At 31.5% G+C, this 22,362-nt stretch overlaps 1 protein-coding gene across 1 annotated transcript in view; it reads left to right on the top strand.

Moving 5' to 3' along the window:
- Positions 1-22,362, top strand: part of Dach2 (dachshund family transcription factor 2) — a 511,747-nt gene that overhangs the window by 488,611 nt on the left and 774 nt on the right. Inside the window, exons 9-13 of the mRNA XM_075956831.1 lie at positions 3,607-3,755; positions 3,880-4,027; positions 7,403-7,549; positions 8,748-8,813; positions 18,347-18,392. Of these exons, the coding sequence (XP_075812946.1) occupies positions 3,607-3,755; positions 3,880-4,027; positions 7,403-7,549; positions 8,748-8,813; positions 18,347-18,351 (515 nt within the window). The 3' untranslated portion in view covers positions 18,352-18,392. The remainder of the gene's footprint in view (positions 1-3,606; positions 3,756-3,879; positions 4,028-7,402; positions 7,550-8,747; positions 8,814-18,346; positions 18,393-22,362) is intronic.

Here is a 22,362-nt window from a genome sequence, read left to right as displayed (position 1 = left end):
GAAGAAGACAAATATATGGATAAACAGACAAATGAAGAAAATTTCTTACCTAGTTTTGCAGTTTAGTTAAATGCATTAATGATGCTTGCTGAGATGGGTTTTAAGATTTAGGCATTTTATTTTTGTCAGAAATTATTTCAAATGTAACATGTTTGTGAGTGGAGATTACATAATTCATAATAATTTGCTCATCACTGCCTGAATAAGAATAATTGTTTACAAGTTCCATAACTACCATCAAAGGATTTGGGAGACAAGAAGGGGGTAGAAGAGAGAAAAGGAGAAAAGTAATACAGAGAGAGAGGAGGGAGGGGTTGAGATTCAATGTGATGTTTAGATTATTTGGACATGGTAGTGTATGCCTGCAGTCACAGCTCTTCAGGACTCATGAATCTGAATCAGGAAGATGGGACTCTGGAGAACCTCTGGAACTACATACGCAAGCCCTATCTTAAAAATCTACAAAGACCTTAGGGTTAATTTTATCCATTTATTTCTTTGTTTTTATTTTTATTTTTCTTTTTTTGAGAGAGGATTTCTCTGTGTAACAGTTCTGGCTGTCCTGAAACTCACTTTGTAGACCAAAATAGCATCACAGAGATCTGCTTGCATCTGCCTCCAAACTGCTGGGATGAAAGGCATATGCTACCACCTCCCAGAAATTTTAATAATTCATATGGAAATACAAACAAAAGGTGCTGTAGAAAACATGCATCATGTAACTATAATTAAAATGATCCTTTTAAAATTTTTTTTAAATAAAAAACACTCTCTGGAAAGATAAATGTTATAACTTTTGGTAAAAATATTAATAGGTTACTTTGGATTTTATCAAAATCTTTGCTATTATATTAGATTTCAAATAAGTGAAAACTTTATAATTTATTAATGTTATTCTTTCATTACTTTATTTTGAGAAACATTTTTGTAACTTTTTTTAATAGATTATTTTCTCATACGATACATCCCAACCACAGTTTCCCCTGCCTCCACTCTTCCCAGCTCCTCCCCACCTCCCCTCGCCCCAGATCTACTTAACTTCCCGTTTGTTTGAGAAAAGAGTAGGACTCTAAGAGACAACTAAATACCATAAAAGAAAATATAACAAAACAAAGCAAAATCCCTCACACCAAGACCGGACAAGGTAACCAGACAGGAGAAAGAGTCTGAAGAACAAACAAAAGAGTTAGACACACTTGCGTCCACTCTTATGAGTTCCACAAAACACAAAGCTAACTGTCATAACATATATGCAGAGGACCTGTTGAAGACCTATGCACACCTGTGCTTGCTTGCCTCTTCAAACTCTGTGAGCCCATGTGAGCCCTGCTTAGTGATTTTGTGGATTATGGTCTCCTAGTGTCTTTCATCACCTTTGACTGTGTGTCTCTGCACCTGATCCCTTCTGCTGCTGGAGAAAGCCTCTCTGATGACAACTGGAAAAGGCACAGATCTACAGATGTATGAGTATAGCAGAATATCATTAGGAATTATTGACTTTTAGTTTATTATTTATTTATTTTTGCCAGTTCTGTTTGGTTATACCCTAAGTCTATGGTCTATGCAATCTTCAGTTCTTAACAATCCAGGCAGCATAGGGCATGGATTCCCTCTCATGAAATGAGCCTCTAGTTAAAGCAAAAAATGGTTTAGCTTCCACACATTCTGCACCGCTATTGCCCCAGCTCATCCTGTAGTCAAGACAGATTGCCGATCGATAATTTGTGACTGGGCTAGTATCCAGGATTCTCCTTCTGTATCCTGCAAAGTACCTTCCCATCCCAAAGAGACTAGAACATAGGGCTGAAGGCTTCATGCAGGCTCAACTGATGGAGATTTTTCAGGTGGACTGGGGGTATATGGGGATAGGATGGGAGGTATCAGGTATGGTGGGCATAGATAGAAAGAGAGTGCAAGGAAAGACAGGTGGAATTCGGGACAGTGTAGAAACACCATGAAGTGGAAATTTCCTGGAATCTATTAGGGTGACCCTAGTAATGATGCTTCGAAATGGAGGATATGGAGTCTTAAGTCGAAATATTTTATAGCTAGGCAAGACTTCCCATGGTTGGCCAAGTTGCGTGGTGGAGTTGTTGACTGATTCAATTCATAACTAGTTTGTTTTATTGTTTAGTGAATCTATTTCAAATATATTTACTAGCAGACTTTTTTACAATCAAAGATATTCATATTTTTCAAAGTTTCTTCATTTCATTACTGAAATACAGAAATTTCAATGCATAGATTAACTGAGCTCTTATGATTCTTCTTCTAAACTTTAATGCCAAAATACTAGTAACTGAGTTTTGTTGAATCCCAAGGTTATATCCCTGGGAACATTTACTTGAAATAAAAAAGTTGCCATTCCCAAGTATAGAGGAAACCACTACATAGTTCATGCAAGTCATATAAGAAATTGTTAACCATAATTAATATTGATAGCCAAATTGTTAGGCTCTCATGAAAAAAGAAATTTCTATTATTGCTAGATATCTGTCTTAAACAATTCTAAAATACCTTATTTAAGATTCTATTAATGTCTTAGTATCTGAAACTAAGAGATAATGTCAGTTAAGTGCCCAGGACATGTAAAAGAAGATTCTTTAAAAATAAAAAGTGAGAATAGATAGGATTTGCAGTTTTCTTACAGGAAATAATATTCAAAAATAGAATTAACACTGAAAAATGCCCAATTTCAAGCAAGTAGATAATATCTTCTTAAAAGTTGATATATTTACGTAAACAAATTTTTACCTAGCATTGAAAAGTAAAAATCATTACACATGTATAAATATAAAAATGTGATGCTAAAGGAAAATTACCTTAATAAAAATACTAAATATTGTATAATTCTATTTGTGTGAAATGTCAAGAAAAGAGAAATCTTTAATGACAGAGTAGAACAATCATTACCAAGGAACAGACTGCAAATAGAGACTGTCTGCAAATACTTGTGAAGAATATTGTGGAAAAATTGAGATGTTTTAAAATGGATTTGTTGTCATGCTTAAAAAATTGTACAAAATTACTAAAAATTAAAATTATATTTAAAATATAGTAATTTTATTGCTTGCAAATTACACATCAATTAAGGCTTTAAAATAATGATAATGTATTCATAGATAGATTCATAGTGCTGAAAGAAATAGATATCAACATATACATCTGTTGGTAGCAATCTGGTTCTCTAGTTGATGGATATGACATAATTTGAGTACTCATAATTTAGTTTTAAAAAGAAAATCATTATATATGTGAAGGCGTAAGTCACAAACAATGGCACACCAATTTGGAATTATGATTAATAGGGTGGTATTTATTTAAAGGGGAAAAAACTTACAGATCGCCGTCCCAGACAACAGCCCTCTACACAACCAGGAAGGGAGTCTAGTCGCCTGCGGAGCAGGAAGTTAAGAGAGAGAGGAGAGGGAAGTGGCCGCTTTTTTAAAGGGAGAGAGACCACGCCCCAATGGGCTGGTATCTCAGCAGCTATAGGTTGGAGGAGCGGGAGGACCTCCCGCAACATATATGTCTATTAGAAATAAGTTGGTGAAATATTTGGATTGCCAGTTTGTGAACCATCTGACATTAATTTTATCCTTACAGAAGAAGTTCCACCTCAAATTCCACTGATGAAATCACCCATGGACAAGATCCAGTTGGCTCCTGGACAGGCATTGTCCCCTGGATTCCCTGGACCATTCATTTTTGCTGATAATCTATCCTCCGTGGAGACACTGTTGACCAACATTCAGGTCAACAATATTTCTATAAACAAAATAAATGTAATAGAAGACATTAGCACCTACATAAATTATATCCTATTTGAGATTTTAAAACAGATAAGATGAACTGCATGCCATTTTCTGTATATGACAGGGTCTACTAAAAGTGGCTTTGGATAACGCTCGCATCCAGGAGAAGCAGATTCAGCAAGAAAAGAAGGAACTTCGAATAGAACTCTACAGAGAAAGAGAAATTAGAGAAAACCTGGAGAGACAACTTGCAGTTGAGCTTCAAAGCAGAAGTAAGTCGAACAAGTTAAATTAAATGGTGAATATTATATTGAAATTGATTTCCTTACTTATAAAAACATATCCTAGGATAGCTTATAATTGCTAAAAATGAATAACATACCTAACAAACAGCGGTAACTAAGTCATATACTAATAAGATTTTCTCTAAGAGATAATAAGCGACATTTGTATTTGAGACTAGTTACAGATTTGAAAACATACATTGCTATGATATTCTCATAATCTGATAAATTATATCTAGGCATAGATATTGTCACCTGGTCTTATGTATAAAATATTTACTCTTCCATAGTCAGGGTGCTGTATTCTGTAATTATAAAGTAAATGAAACTCAGTCTCTCCCTTGGAAGAATTTACATTGTATAAGCCTAACACAGCCAGACAATTCTAAAACAAAGTGACAAGAGTGATCGTGCAAAATCTGTTTGGTATCAAAGAGATTAATTTAGCTTGTTGAAATTGTATACTGTTAAAAGAATATCTTTTGAAGTTGATGCCTTAATCTGAGCCTTAAAGAATCAGTACTCAAAAATAAAAAGGGCATGCAAGCATTCAGTTTGAAGCATTGTGTATTCATTAGTATAGGGATGGAAACAAAGAAAAAACTTTATACACAAGCGAAAGTATACACTTTGATTTTTGAGTGCCGTTGATTCTAATGAATTGCATGGTGAGAAATGATGCAGAGAGATAGGAGTACGAGTGAAATTATGAAGAGTTTTAACTGTGTAAATGATGAACTTTACTTTTACCTTGAAAACAATGGAATGTATCAAAAGTTATGCAAAGGAAAAATCTGGTTTAATTTCTGTTGTATAGTTCTCTCTAAAGATGGGGTAATTCTTTTTCAATTTTATTATTGAGAATTTAATATAATTACAACATTTCTCTAAAGCCTCCCCTATAACCAACCCTCCACAGTTTCATTCTAATTCATGACTTTATTTTTCCCTAATTGTTATTGTGTACATATAAGTATAGGTGTATACATATATATTCCTAAATATACCCTGTTCTATCTGCATGTTACTCGTTGGCACTGAACAACCAATTTATGTGCTCTTCCTTGGGTAAGACTTCCTCTCACACTTCCAACTTTTCTTAGTTACATACTTACTTGAAGCTTCCTGAGTTTTTCCTCATTCACTTTGGGCATGCCCAATGTCCTTGTTCAGCTCACTTTTGGGCAGTCAGTTGATGAGATGTTAAGGGTGTAGCTTTTGATATTACTAGGAGACACAATCTCACAGAAAACTCTCTGATCCTCTGATTAAAATGTACGTGAGACTGAAAGCAAGGAAAATATTCCAAATAGCTTTATCTCGTGCAAGCAGTATTAATTAGGATTAAACTAACATAACAGAAGTATATGGAGACAAAAAGAGGATATTAGAGGAATACTTAATTATTCAACATAGAATTAATTTTATAAGTATAAGTTGTATACAGCAAAGTGCATAAACTAGGATAGTTTATTTGAATGCCACACAAACTTTCAAATTAACTTTTATAAATAATTCCCAAATCTTTACATTTACCATAAAACACAAAAGAGTAGCAAAATATATAACACCAATTTCAGTTTCTTACCATTCCCAGAGAACACTAAAGTGAGTGGTAGAGTTGAACTGTGGAAACGGAGACACAAGTGGGAGAAAGACATTTCATGTGGATATTTCACATTCCAATTATTTACCAAGAAAGTCTATAATACTCATAATTCCATGTATTAAAATAGAAATGAATTTTCCTTATCTAGGTTTATGTGTTCTCTGAAGAGCCAAAGAAAAAAAATACTACCAGACATGAGAAGTCATCTTTTGAAATGGTGGTCCTACTTTGTAAAACAGCTAGTAGGTTTAAATTCCAGTACAAATTCCTTCATATCTCAAAAACAGTTTCCTTCTATACAGTGGAGATTGTAGTATTTTCCCAGCAGAGGTGTTATCTTTTCACAGATATTGGTAGATTGATAATTACAAAATATTGCTAACATAATAGGTTTAAATAAATCATTTTCATTTATGTAGTTTAAAATGTAGCCTCTTGAAAATACAAGAAACTATATATTATTACTCACCACAAAAGAAATAATAATTTTACACTGAAACAAAAGATAGGATCTTCTTAAAAATTATTTTAACTATGGAATATAAGTTCAGCACTGATTTTAATAGACTACCTTTTCTGATTGAAATAATTTGTTAATGCTGCATTTTAATAATCATGTGAATGCAATTAGAGTAGCAAAATAAATTCATATTCAAACATACTCAGATATCTTTAATAAGATCCAAAAAACACAATATTTTCTGTCATTGTCTCAAAAATTTTACTTTTCATGTTAGATTGCTGAATTTTCAATTCAAGTGTACAAAAATTATTTGAGTAATTGACTCTCTTCAAGTTATTGAAAACACATTAATGTGTAAAATGAGTAAAACTAAATACTAACGTATTCTAACATTTGGTTCAGTTGAAAATATAATATACATATAAACTCTTTTAGCATTTTAAATGTTGTAAGATTCATTACTTTTATAATGTACTTTTAAAATGGCATAGGAAGATGGTTGATTTGCTTAGAATCTCATTGTGAACCAACACTTCTTGGAAACCAATGATCCAGTTTGAGGATCTATCATAGTAAGTTTTCAGAGATTAGAATTAATGTTTACACTATGACTATAAAGTTTCTCTTTGAGATAAAAAGCCTGAGAACTAAGCTGGAACTTAGTGCTCTCTTCTTGATCCTTCTTGCTTACCAGAGGCTTCATATGCAGTTTATAGCTTGCTCATATAGTCACTCCTGAAAGTTATTCTCACTAATATGTATATGAGTTTGTGAGTCTGTGTGTAGGAAGGGAAGGAACAAGGGAGAGAAACATAATTATTTAAATGAATAGCCATTTGTCTCTTTAATTGGTAACATTTCAGTTTTAAAGAATAAAACAATAATTCATAAATATTTACTTTTTTGAATTTTGAAATATGACTAACAATAGTATTTTATTTCTTCAGAGAATTATAAAATGTGTTATAGTATTAAATGATGTAGTATGGCGTTAAACAATAATTCTCCAGGGAAATTGCCAACACTGTATAGATGGATGTGTACGAGATAGCACACATATTAGAAATGTGAAAGTAACAATAAGTAAGTGGTGTTATTCAACTACAGTCTACAAAACACCAAATGCACCGGTGAAGACTGGGACCAAAAGAAGCTAATCGAATGTTAGCTGCTATATTTATGGCTCTCTGATTTTGTACTTGTAACTATATCCAATGTATACTTGTATTATGAAACTCAGAAATAATACTGCATTAAGCACACATTTGTAAACTACTTTTCCACATTTTAGATACAATGCAAAAACGTCTGAAAAAGGAGAAAAAAGCTAAGAGGAAACTTCAGGAAGCCTTGGAGTTCGAATCAAAGCGCCGAGAGCAAGTGGAGCAAGCACTGAAACAAGCTACAGCTAGCGACAGTGGTCTGAGGATGTTGAAAGGTAATTTCTGATTTTCACTTGAAAGGCACACAAATGAAAACCTGAACTAAGAGAGAGACGAAGAATATGGCTTTGTCAAGAAATATAATTTTAGGTCACACGTTATAAGTCATGAAACAAACCAAAATAACCCTTTCTCTGGGAGGTAGAAGAAAAAAATGTAGGTGGAGATTTAATGCCAAATGTATCAATAATGAGGTCCTCAAGGAGAATCAGTTTGAAATGAAATTCTAAATGCATCCTTGAAGATTCTACTTAAAGGGATGTAAAGTGGTGCATGAATCAAGGGATGGTAATTTAAAATTTTCCAGTTTTGAGTCAAGATTCTTGTTAATCACATAAGATTTCTTTAGTTGATTCAGACACAATGTGAATTAAATTTTCAAGTAACCTCCTCCACATAAACGTTTTACAGCATAATCACTAGAATCTGTAAATTATTTGAGCACAATCATAACACATTTATTCATCCACTCATATCAAACTACAAATCACTATGTGAATATTGGTTTCACTTGCACTTAACGTAAGCCAATATCATTCACTATCATAACTTCCATAGGGGAAATACACTATAATAATGGATTGCTTTGATTTAGTCAATTGTATCTATCATAATTTTTGTTGTCTTGTCATTAGAGTGTGCTATCTGAATAGTTTTAGAGGCTTTGCTTCTCCTTTTATATAGACATTTATTTTCCTAGAATACATCTTTAGATTGTCAAGTGATAAAAAAATATTTTTCCATGTACTTGGAAATACATTATTAACTACATAATTCAATTATAGTATGTAAACTTCCTTCCTAGCATTAGCAATAGAAATGCCAAAAGAAAGAAAGGAAATGGAAGGGGAAAACTAAACAAAGCAAAAACTATGTATATACTCACATACAACAACAACATCATAATTAATGAAAAAGGAGACTGAATTTGAAGGAAACAAAGAAAGGGTATATGTGGAGGACAGAATGTGAAGGCAGCAAATATATATATATATATATATATATATATATATATATATATATATATATATATAACAAAAATAAGAGAGACAATGTTTGCAGAAATAAATAATACTGCTCAGAATCTTGTGTTATGTATAGTTATGTATAGTATCAAAATATTGTCTTCCTGCAATTTCTTTTTAGACAGAAAACAAAGAATTGTACCTTAATCCTGAATGCCAATTCTTTCAGATACGGGAATTCCAGATATTGAAATAGAAAACAATGGGACTCCTCATGACAGTGCTGCCATGCAAGGTACAATAAATAACATTGTCCTTACTATAAGTGTGCAATGTGTGCTCCATGGAAGCAGGGTGGCAAAACTTTCTATGTTAATAGATTTCATTCAGATAAAGTAAAGATAATCCTTTATACTCTGACCTAATTAACAATCTACAATGATCTTCATTTGAGAAAAACATATGATATGACTTTAAAACTCCTAACAGTGCAATTACTTAGGAATTTCATAGATATAATGTGAGCAAAGTTCTCCCAGGTTTACTACTGACAGGATACATATTTAGATGTTATTTACATCTAAAAGAAACATTTCATAAGCATAATGTAAATGTGACATATATTTCACTGCTTTTGTGTTTGTAAACACTACAAGTGGACCTGTTTATTATAGTTTCTTTATTTTTATGATGCCTTTAGATGACAGAAATAACATTTTTCCTACTCTGAGATAAGTAGATTTTGAATTTTCATCAATTTATTTTATTTTCACATAACAAACAACAGTTATGTTTTTCAAGTGTGATCAACGTAGTCACATAAGTAAAAATGAATTCATTCCATATTCATTAAATAGCTTTTTCATATTAATTTATGTCTAAAGAAACATACATTTTATATTGACTTTTTTCCAAACATATTTTTACTAAGTTCATTAAAAATAGCAGAATCAGATGCAATATTGTAAGTATTGTGGTAGTTTATTTTAAAACAAGAAAACTGATCATTTCAAAAATAAAAAAATAAAATTTCTTAGTATCTGTGATCAACATTGTACATATATAAGAAAATATAGTAATTTAATAATTACTCATTAGATATAATATAGACTTTTAAACTACATCAAATGTCATTCACAATAAATATGTGAAAATGTTGAAAAGTATCCATTCTCTTATCTTTTAGTCCCACATTTAAGCACTGTACATGATAAAATTCCCATTATTACTTTAGGAAAAACTAAAGTGAATATCTTATGTTAAAATTATAGTAGAATTTCAACATATCAAACAGAGAATTTTAGACCATGCATGGTGGAACACACCTTTAATTCTAGCATGCATGAATTAGAGGCAGGTGAATATCTATGACTTTCAGGCCAGGCTGCTCTCCATTGTGAGTCCCAGGGCAGCCAGCACTACATAGGTAGATCCTATCTTCAAAAACAAAAATCTTTGTTAGAAAAAAAATTTTCTTAGAGGAATATATACCTGAAATTATGAACAGAATCAATCAAAAATATAGTTAGCAAAGTAAACTGTAATAATTGCATAAGATCCTTAATCATTTAGCCTATCATTTTAAGTATTTACAATTGAAAGATTAATTTTATTTTCATTAATAATCTTTAGAAACTCTTTAATGCCTGTTTACAGTTTTTACAACATATTAGGTACTTGTATATTATATAATAACTAAATATATGTTCAATATGAACTTTTTGTAACTATGTATTTTTTTCTAAATATACATCATATATTTTACATAAAAAACATGAAGTGTAAATTTAGCCATTATGTTCTAGTCTTGCTAATAGTTTTGGTTTTTGTATGCTATAGTTTCTTTTTTATTTGCCTTGAACTGCTTACATATTTTCACATTCCTGCCCTACTCAATTTTGTAGGTTGGAAGATCACTTTCTCTCTTTGTGAGAATCAATTCATTCATGCCAATGCAATGCCATTGCCAAAATACATCTCCATCACAGGAAACAGCTCAGGCTTCATTGATGTTCTTTCTCTTCCTATTGTTGATAGCTCTGCTGGTTAGAAATCTATCGTTAACCTAGTGCTCTCTCTTTGAAATTCAATTAGTTGCACCATGACATCTTCTTAAGAAGATATAAAGGGAACTTGATAAAAAGATTGTATAACCATTGTTAGAAGCAAAGAAATCATATCTGGTTTTACCGTAGTGTCCACATAAATTTGAATGAAGACAAACTACTCAGGATAATTATACCTTTTATAAGTTTCATCAGCTTATTTTATTTCTAAAATACTTTGAATGTTGTTTGACAAAAACGATAGCACACGTAGAAAATCTCAGTCAACAGAATTTAGAATTTTGTATTTCTGCAGTCTGTAATCATACCTCCACCTAAAGGTTTCAAGGTGTTCAACAATGTGTAAAGTACTCACTTTGATGATTATGTCCGCAGTCTCAGGAGCTGAATTTTTGAGAGGAGCATATGACCAAATGTGGTCCAATTCAAGATCTTCTAACTCAGCTGGGGACCTGTAAGACAGCATATCAACCATCTTATCAGTCAATCTCAACTTCACATAAAATAAACATACCAGGTGTCATTAAGTGTACCTTCAGATCAATGATTTTTGCAAATGACCTTTAAGTGGCATTTGTGTGGTGCATTTTTGCTGATAAAGGCAAACTAAATTAGCACAAGTACAAGTGAGCTGATAAAAACTAAAACTGAACAGCAGTACCATTAGCTAACAAAGTAATATTTTTTCTTTACTGCATTCTGCCATTTAGTTATTATCCTATTGGAAATCTAATTATAATCCTTTTACTCCCCAGTCAAACTTCACAGTTTTTGCAAGCTTAGCACTGACAAGTGATTTCATTATATTTGATTGCCCATGCCCAAATTGACTTCACTTCACTTGGAGACCTAAAAGCCCTCTCAGTTTCTCAGATTCCCTGTTTGCACATTACTGCAACCGTTCCTGTAATTAATTAGCATGAACAGCAGTAACATGAACTGCTGAACAGGAAACAACATCATTTTATGATCGCAGGGAGACTTCTCCTTTTGCATGTTTATACTTTAGTTAACTTTTGTATGACCGTATTTCATTGTTAAGAGTGACTGGTAGAGTTGATGGTGCAAGTTTCTTAAATTTTAAAACAATGATATCATTATCATCTTAATAATAATAAGAAAAACACACACATAATATGAAACTACTAAATTTTAGTTAAAAGCAGGTAGTATATATGAACTTTTTAGTAATAAAATAAAGCAATAAAAATTAATTCAGAAAAGAGATCATAAGAATGTGCAAGGGCATAGTGGGCCACTGTGTCTGTGCTGGACACTTCATTAGTTTGCATAAAAAGAAAACAGCAGAATATGCTAAGGGCTGATGTTTGTTAAGTGAGATGTCCCTATGAATAATTTTCACATTTGCTCACTTCATATTGGATTGTATAAGATGTTTGAACAGCAAAATATTTTTATTCTGATATTTGTCTCTAATGCAAAGGAATTCTCAATAATTTCCTTTCGATTGTGACCAACACCACTAACAGATATTAAATTCAGAATATTTACCAAAATTAAAAATTTTATGATAAAAATAAGCTTATTATATTTTTTCAAAGTAGTTTTAGCTCAAAAACATGAAACCTAGAACTTTCTTCAGAACAGGCACTCACCACTGAATGATACAAAATTTATGATTTCTCCTAAATAGTGTACTCTACGATGACAATGACAACTTAAAAAGCAAAGTACATTTGACAGAAAAAGTGGAATGTACAATTTTAACTTTTACATCTTGAAAGAACATTGCTTACAACATATTTAGACCTTGTACATTATATATCAAAATATATCTTCAATATGAACTTTTTAGAAATGTGTATTTTTTTCTAAATATGCATCATATATATTCTTACCCAATCACAAATTCAACTTAAACAGTATTTATCTTTCCTGAAACTTATTATATTTTCTGTTTGTTATTTATATACTTAGAGTATAAGTAAATATAACCATTCCTACAAATGGTTAAAGGTACATGCTGATAATTACCAGAAAAATTCCCCTCATTGTAGAACTGTGGTTGCACAATTTAGTGCAATGGTAAGAAAATTGATGGTATGACTATAAAACACGATAAGACAAGAAAGATTTCTTATGAATTCTTATCATGCATGTATGATTTTTAAAATAGCAAAGAATTTATCTAATAAAGGTCTTTAATAAGTCCCAAACACAGTGTCTTCTCAGTATCTCTTTAGAAATTTTACTAACTGCTTCTTGCTTTAATCCCATCAATTAATTCCCTTCATGTGATGTCTTCTACTGCGTTGGTGTGCACAATCTCTCTAATGCTGTCTATAAACAATGGACATATACTCTCTTATAGAGGGGTTTAACGCTCCAGCTACTAAAGAGATTATAGAAATGTGAGTCACCTTAAAGAACTCCTATAAAATATTTTCTTTGAAATTAGGAGTGCTGTATTACTATCTCAGTCAGTGTTCCAATCCTCTGAACAGATACCATGACCAAAGCAACCCTTCTAAAAATAAAGCATTTAATTGAGGATTTGATTAGTTTCAGAAGCCTAGTCCATTATCATAATTCAGGAAATATAGGGCAGCAGACAGGAAGATGATGAAAAAGTAGTAGCTTAGAGCTACAGAGAGAGAGAGACAGAGACAGAGACAGAGAGAGACAGACAGAGACAGACAGAGAGAGAGAGACAGAGACAGAGAGAGAGAGAGAGAGACAGAGAGAGAGAGAGAGACACAGAGAGAGAGAGACACACACACAGAGAGAGAGAGAGAGAGAGGGAAACACCTGGGCTTGGTTTGGTGTTTTTGAAACTTCAAAGCCCGGCCCAAGTGAACATACTTCCTCCAAAAAGACAACACATACCCCAACAAGGCCACACCTCCTAATCGTCCTAATTCTTTCAAATAGTTCCAGTGCCTGGTGACTAAATACTCAAATATAAGATACTCTGATGGCAATTCTTCTTCAAATCACCAGAAATACCACTGCAACTGCCATCATAGATCAAGAAAGGTTATACCAAAAGTCCTGTAAAGTCCGAGTATCTTTCTCTAAAGTAGCAAATAAGAATGTTATTTTAGTTTCATAAGTGCCTTGAATCTTTTGTTACTGTTGCTTCTTTTGCTGCTTTTAGCATCAGGAGGAATACATTTTAATTATTTTAAGCATTCAGGATTTTCACCTTGGTCAGCCATGCCTCCCATATTATATCATGCCACACTGCTGTGAAAAACTCTTCTACTATGACACAGGTCATGTTTCTTTAGAAGGATGCGGAACTACTTCATTTATGGCCTTGTTGTCATAGGTAGCTTACACTGTGTCATTGCAGAGTTAACAAAATCACTTGTTCTGATCCAACAACTTCAGTGATTATCATGTTGATATTATGAAATCTTTTGTACAGATATACGACTTTCACACTTTTAATTTCAGCTACATTTCTCTTATACAACAGAGGAAATTACAGTGATAGCAAGATAATGAGAGTTTTAAACCAAGACATATTGTTTTGGTCCTTGGCATTTGGAGTCTACACAAGTTATATAGTAGTTTGTTAATAAACAGGTCTTTTTTCACTACCAGAGAGGAAAAATTGTTCAGCTTCTCTCTTTAGTAACTACTATTTTAGGCCTCATGTTTACAAACACATAATGTTTTTAAAGATTTATGTTTATTCTTTTGTAACTGTGTGTATGTGTATATCTGTGTGTGTATATACACATGAGTGTAGGTGACAGCAGAGTCCAGAAGGTTTAGATATTCCAGAGACTGAGTTAACTACAGTTGTGAACTACTAAAATTCAATTCTGGGGACTGTACTTGGGTTCACTGGAAGAACATGCAGTGCTCTTAATCACTTACTAATGTCTCCAGCCCCTATTTTTTTAAAAAAACTGGAATTTACCCTGCCTTGTGTTTAATCTATACACATCTGAAGAGCTGTTAAAAAGAGTCTTGGAACAAAAGTTTCACTTCTGTTTTCATTTTTGAAACTTAATAAGCAAAATATATAAGGTTTTCATAGACAATTCTAGTCATACCACCATCCTCTTATTAATTTCAAATTTTAGAATTGATATATAACTGCCACGTGGTTATACAGTGCTTCTGTGCCAACATTTTTTTTCATTTCTGAATAAGGAATTTATACCTTAAAATTTGAGTAGTGGAACAAATAAAATTATAGTATATGTGTACCAATATGCTCTTTTGTATCAGATTCTGACATTAAATTGCCCTAGTAATATTATGCTTATGTGGTTGCTGAAAAATCTGTGATTAGCTAATTTTAAAAGTATGGAACTAACCCAAAAGAACTTAGTTAGATTGCTATAGACAATGAGAATGAACACTGGTCCTGTGACTAATTAATTGGTCTCATTTTACATCACTATTAATCAATGTCTGTAGTCTTCTAGTTAGCTAGGAAATTTAGTAGTACCCCAGTACTAAGTTATTCATAGAAACACATTGTTGGCTTTATTCAGTCTATAGTTAAGATTACCTAAAACCAAATTTAATAATAAACATTTGCAAATTCAATGCTTAAATGCTAGGATACTAGTTGCAGAAAAATATAAATGTTATACATTTTTATTTAAATCTGTGAAGAGTAGCAGAAATAGTAATAGGATTGTTTATTATCAAAGTCAGTCTACACTGTCAAGAGAAATTATGTACAGAGATTTCCTTACTGCAGGGTTTTAGTATAAAATTTGTATCTGTTTGATCTAGCAAGCTTGTTTCTCATTTATAATAGTCACATGACATTATATTTTGGAAAGGAAACTGAAATAAAATATAGTTTAGAATTTATACACATCTCATTGTTTCATTAAGCTTATATTTTATATTTTCAATATATGAAAATTAACATTCACATTCAACCTTATAATAATGCTGTAATCTTTTTGTCATCAATGTAAATAATTATCAAGACAATATCTTTCCAATGCCTCAAATAACTTTCCAGAACATAAATTCCCTGACAAGTATTTCTTCCTTAACTTAATTTTCAGTAAATGTTTGACTACTTTCATTTTTCTTAAATTATCAAAATAATTAGATTTGATTTGAATCTTAGACACTATGAACAGTTGTTTAGTGAGTGAAGCAAAACCTAAAACAGTGATAAAATCAGTTACCCCATTATTAATTGCATTTTAATTTTCCAATGAGTGATATCTGATGTTGTCATTTGAAAATTTGTACAAGTTATAGTTTAATCTTTTTACATTACTTTAATTTTTCATTCTTGCCCATATTCTGATTTATTTCAAATAAAATTCCTTAATGTTTTTCTATTAGTTTGGCAAATAAAGTAATAGCGAAATTAATTATAGTTTTAAATATATTAAAATGCTTCCTTATGTCTTCTATTTAAAATTAAACTTAATCATTATACCTTTTATGATTTACATAGTCATAGAAAGTGAAATAATCGATTATTTAGATTAATGTCCTAGAAAAAAAATGAGCATCGGATTTCAAAATTACTCTCTACAGGAGAACTGTAAAAGAGTATGACATTCAGCAAGTGACATGCATGTTTCAAGTGGCTCCTGACCTAGTTTAGTAGCCTCCCCTTTCTCTGCTGGAAAGCAGAATTAAAGTGTTTTTAAACTTCTTGATAAGATTCAAGAATTACCAGTCTTTCCTAATCATATATGTTTTTATTGCCATTTTAAAACATGCATGTAGGAAGTAAAATAAAGTTGCTTAAAGAGCACTGGTAAAGTAGCCAGGTTTTCTCAGTTAATATCTACCCAACCTAGTACTAATACAAATATTAAGTCTTTCTACCTCTCTGCATTTGACTTTCAAGATGTCTGATTCAAACTCTGACACCAAATGACAAGTAGACATTGTCATTACTGCTATGTTCTATTAAATATACATGAAGTAAGCATTTGGGCTTACATATGTAGCTTTGAGTAGAGAAGAATTATTTGACATATAAGTAGCATTTAAAATATTCTGTCAAATTGGGCTTTTTATTATGTAGCTATAGCACACAGATCCCTGTACATTGCCCTCGGTGAGGACAGAAAAATTTTCATATACTGTGTGTAAGATAAATCATGCAAGGGACTATAGTTTTAAAATGGAGAAAGTATATAGTATATTATTACTTCACAAAGTCAGAGGAACACTTGAAAACATACATATAAAACACACTATCAGGACTGAACAATTAGTATTTATATATTTAAAAATATATATGTATATAAATAGATGATTAATGCAAACACTGAAAAAGGAGACTATGAATTTGAATGAGCACAAGAAGGTATAACTTTGAGGGATTGTTTAGAAGAAAGAAATAAAATAGGGAAATGACATAATTATATTAAAAGCTTAAAATTTAAGAGAAATTATTTTAAAAGTGAAAAAATATTTAAATTCTGTATCATATCATTTCCAGAGAAAAAGGTGAACTGTATCTTATCTCAAGTTTGAGTAAAACATTTTTTTTCACAAATGAGAATGTGAGGTGATTAATATTTTTAAGAAATTTGGTTTTAAAAGTTAAGTTCCTAAAACACAATCATATATATGTATATATATGGAAATATGGTGTCAAGTGCTTTTACTCCAAACACATGGAATAAATCAGATCCTACAGCATTTTTTTTATTTGAATTGACTTGCTGTGGTCTACTTTCATACTCTCAAATAAGTTGGGCTATATCTATACAAACTAACTACAGTTCAAGATAACTTGGCTACTGTTGTTTAGTGACAATAACACATATTAAGATTTTTTTCTACAAATGAAATGAGGTTCATACAAATTAATTTTATAATTCATTTGGATTAAATGACCTTAAAACAGAATTATGTTGATAGTAACCCCACATTTTTTCTTTCTTTTTATTTAGGTTAGGGAGCCATGACCCATCAGTGGTATTTCTGATACCAAGTAATTTAGTTCTCATCTGAAACTTAGAAATATACCAATAATACATCAACTTAAAGAAACACTAGGCTTAGGACTTGAACTCATTTAAAAAATAATCTGAATAGTTTCAAAATAAGGTAGCCACTACAAAAGAAAATCTGATAACCTAGTTTTCCTCTGGTGAAGCTTATTAGTACTTAGAGAGTCTTTTCATTATATAAGTCAGAAAGTGCTAAGCAAATACTTTAAAGCAAACATCAGAGCTGTGTAGGACAAGTCAGAAATGCATTTTGCTCAAAACATAAACTTCTAAAAACGTTGCAGACACTCACTTTTGTAACGTTTAACATGAGCAGTTACATTTAAGAAAGCATCCTGCCAGGGAAGGAAATGTCATCTAAAAGGAATACTGCAACCTTTCTCAGAGACTTTTTGCCACAGTAGAAAATGGTACGGATATTTACAGGTGTTTTAAATAGTGAAGGAAAGCAGAAAACCTCCTAAATGCTTATTTAGTAAGCTAACCATGCCTTTCACTACAGGTTATAAAGTAGTAGAGTATGTTTTAGTTGTGGACTATCATTTAGAATAGAACATTTTTATATTATTAATATCACCCACAGAGAACAAAATTAAGTTTTAAAAATTATTGTAAATTACAGTTTTGATTATTTTATAAATTTTATTTTTAAATTAAGCTTCTACTAAAAGATAAAGATAAAATAGAATATGGATTGTACACATAATTATTCAAATGCTGAATAATTTATATGCATATCTATCACATAAAATACTATAAATTGATTTTGTAGCAAATTTTGCATTCTTTGTTGGAATGACATTTTTACCAGGTCTTATTGTTTTTCTTTGCAGCCTGAACACTGATGCCGGAACTCCAAGTGATCAAAGACATGGATAGGTGCTGTAGCAGTTACCTGCTTATCTAGTGTTGTGATTCTTTAGAATTTGTACTCTGATTCTTTTAAAATATGGAACATTCAATTACTATTTGTTCATAATTGATGAATAGAACCTTGAAGACATAGGAAGAATTCACTAAAGATTGAACCAACTTTTTAGGGGGCAATCAAATTACCAAACATATTGCTTCATAGTTTCTTTGCCCAGTTTCTTTAAATGAGCTCATAGTGCTTCACAAGCATTATCACATTTATCCACACTGCAGGTTTATGGTAGGCTAAGTAGGTGGAACAATTTTGAAGATGGATAAAATGTTATTTCTAGATGTATTGAGAAAATAAAATGTAGAAATACTTACTTTGAGCTGTGCTTATTATGAAATAGATTTCTATTTCTCCAATATGGTATTTAATAGAACCTATATTTGCAGACGATTAATTGGTACAAATGATTAATATTTGTTGTTATGCCCTGTGAGCTCACTTCGTAGTAGAAATTGTGCCTGATTTGTTCTCTAAGATAACAGAGAGCTTTAATTTCTAGATCATGACATGCCTACATTTTCCTTTGAACTGATGATGGTGGAGCGGTGGAGCAAGTTATTTACTCCCTTGCTACTAGCACATCCCTTGTCTTTAAGGAAGACAATGATAAAAGATGATTCCCAGCATACCAAATAAGCCTCCTTTATTCTTTTCTTTTCCCTTTTCATTCAAAACACTGATTATTCCTTATTATACTAGCAACAGAAAACAGAAATAATTTTGAGAATAAAAATGACAAACAAAACCAAGGAGTAAGGCAAATATGATGAGCTCATTAACATAATGAATATTTACACTCTTTATACTCTGTTCTAAGCATAATCCGGTAATTAACTAGCATTTTCAAGAGATTTAGAAATAGTTCATTTGACCTGCATTGCTCAGGAAATATCCTGAAATATTTTTAAAAATTTACTTATTAAAGACCAGGCCACAAATTGGTGATTTGTAATTATTACGATTTTTACACCTCCTAGGAATCTAATAATCAGTACTTAAGTGATCAAAAACATTTAATGACACTTCTCAAGTACCAAATGTTCTTACTAGACAGGTAAAAATCTTATTCATTGTGTAGTATCTGCCCTAGAACTAAATTCTGTCATGATGAAAATTTTACTCATGTAAATTGCCAGCTGAGATTTTATTCATTTATGTTACTCAGTTCTTGTGGTAACACATGTAGTTTCCTTTGGAATGACCAACAAACTGAAATAACTTTTAAAATAATACATTAATCCATATCAATATGATGTAGTTGTTATTTCACATCCTGAAGAATATTTTCTAAGCTATAAAGATTTTGATTTTGGTGATGTACCCAGGATCTAATTATATACAATCTGTAATGTTTCAGCCAACTGCATCAAAAGTAATGCCAACTTAGAAATTATTTATGAAGGATGAAGTAAAATATTTTGGCAATATCAAATATATAATCTAAATAGCCATGATTAATGACTAAAAGTATAATATTCAGAATCATCTCTTCATCATATAGACAAAGAACATGTACCAAATGGTACTGAAAATTGAATACTATTGTCAAATTAGATCAGTTAAACATATAGTAGTGTGTCTTCTTAACCATTTTAGGTGAATGGTATGAATCTTTTTCTTTTTTTACTTGCATTTCCCACTTGTTTTCCCTCTTTATGAAGCCTTATGTTAGTTATTCCTTTCTATAAACTTTAAATGTATAACACAGGAGGGAAGGAAGTGTCACACTTACTGTATTTAGGACAGCTAAATGTGGATTTTGAGGTATTCAACCTATCATTAGAGAGGGTCCTATATGGAGAAGACCATACCATCCTCCTGTGCCATCCAAGTGACACATTTCTACAATAAGGGGAGGATTTCACAAACTTGTATTTTTACTTAAAGCACTGCTATGTGTATATACATGTAATTCCTCATTTTACCCATTGAATATATATTAAAGCAGTAAACTAACTGCCAATTATCCCCAAGTACCAATGTATGTGTCCTTCTTACAAGTTTCAAAGCAGCCAACATTCCTCTGAGGAGGGATTTTGATTGCTTTTCTTAGTCTATAATTATGTTTACACATAGAATGAATCTAAGATCATCTCTGTTTGAGGTTCAAGTGTAAACTCTCTTAAAAACATGAAGCAGTCAACTACTAATTAGCTGTTGCCTATTTCTAATGAAGTAAGCATGGCAAATTTGGATTAAAATTCAGCAGCAGGTCTCTTCTGTTTATGCTTCCAGATGTTTTTGTTTTATCTAGGAGTTTACTTTGACAGCTACTACTAAATGATAAATCACTCATATTATAGCTGACATGCATTTTGAATTGAAACGTGGCAAACTTTGAGACTGTTCCAAAGAGCAGTGCTGATTACCAGGTCAATACTTGTTCCTTTCTTCTCGTCAGTCTGTATTGGAATATTCAAAAAAGTAGTAGATGATGTCTCAATATTATAGAATATGTCACACTGTTTAAAACTTACTATCCTTAAATTTGGAGAAGTTTTACTATTGGACTCTCAAATTATTTCATTCTGGCTAAACCAATCGATTTACATAATAATATTGTCTTCTTTGTAGTCTAGTGTTTCTGATTTGCAAGCTGATGTGAAAACTATTCCATATAGGCTTTTCTTTGTAAGTGGGCACATTTAATGAAAGATACTGACAGATATGTTTGTCACTTGTAATGAAGATAAGAATTAAACATAATAAGGTGAAAGATTTTTCAAAAACTGCATTTTTCCAAAAGACCAATGGTGATTGTTTTTTCCATTCATTTCTGTGTTTATATAACTCTTTAGATGACATGGTTTGTTTTAATCTTGCTTAAAATTTATAATGTTCACAATTTGCACTGCATGATTCAAGTCTTATTATTGTATAAATTCCAATCCTGGTAAAAATGACTGGATGTTTATGAGCTTTCCATTAATATTGAGACTGTGTGTACAGAGGATGAGGTGGATTGTAGAACTGAGAAACTAATTTTATCACAGCTTGAACAGTCTAGAAACAAGAATTTCACTACTGTGCTCAGAATCTATCTCCAAAAGACTAGCCTAAACACTTTTCTAAGATTAAAGATTAAAGAACAATTTTTATGAATAGGTGTTTTATTTTCTAGTCCCTGCAACATTCAAGTTAGTTCCATTTCTTTCTTGGGCAAATTTCTATTTACCTTCTAATGAAGTCTAACACTCTAGATTTTCTTATTAACATAAGATGCAATTATTTTATTTTGCTATCTTATATCTTCTTGATTTTTGGTTGTAAAATGTTTCCCATTGAATAACATGAAAACTTATACACAGAAAAAATATTTTAGAGATTTCCATATTTTACCCCTTACAATTAAAATCTTTTCCAATATGAGATGATTTTCAAATGGCAGTATCAGCCAAGTGTGGTGACGCTTGCTTCCTTCTACAGAGGGTACATGTGATTTTAAAAAGATGTAATTTTAAGTGTTTCTTGAGCACAGGATTTGTGCTAATTTATAGATGCATTCTTTTGTAACCAAAGGCTATTTATTTAGGTTGCTAAACATGCAGGTCAAAAGCCATTACAATGCAAAAGAGCAATTTTAAGCCCAAAGAGGCAGAATAGAATTTCTTTTTCATTTTCAATAATAAACTTTGCATATATCAATCAAATGATATCTAACTACCAGATGATATGGACTCTATATTACAAATATTTAAATGAATATTGATTTTACCACTTAAGGTTCAAATGATATCAAGAACTTGTCTCTATAAGGTACACATAGTCTTACAGTTAAGATGGGGAATGAAAGAAAATTCGAAATGTACAAAGCTATAATTATTTTAGGGCCAAACCAGGTAATGTCTTTCCTTCTGTTTTGTAAAGCACAGGAGCTTCAAGTGTAACTTTATGTGCAAAAGGAAAAGCTAATATAGATCCCTA

This window comes from Microtus pennsylvanicus, chromosome X, assembly GCF_037038515.1.
Source record: "Microtus pennsylvanicus isolate mMicPen1 chromosome X, mMicPen1.hap1, whole genome shotgun sequence".
In the NCBI taxonomy this organism is placed as follows: Eukaryota; Metazoa; Chordata; class Mammalia; order Rodentia; family Cricetidae; genus Microtus; species Microtus pennsylvanicus.
This window is presented reverse-complemented; position numbering and strand designations above follow the sequence as displayed.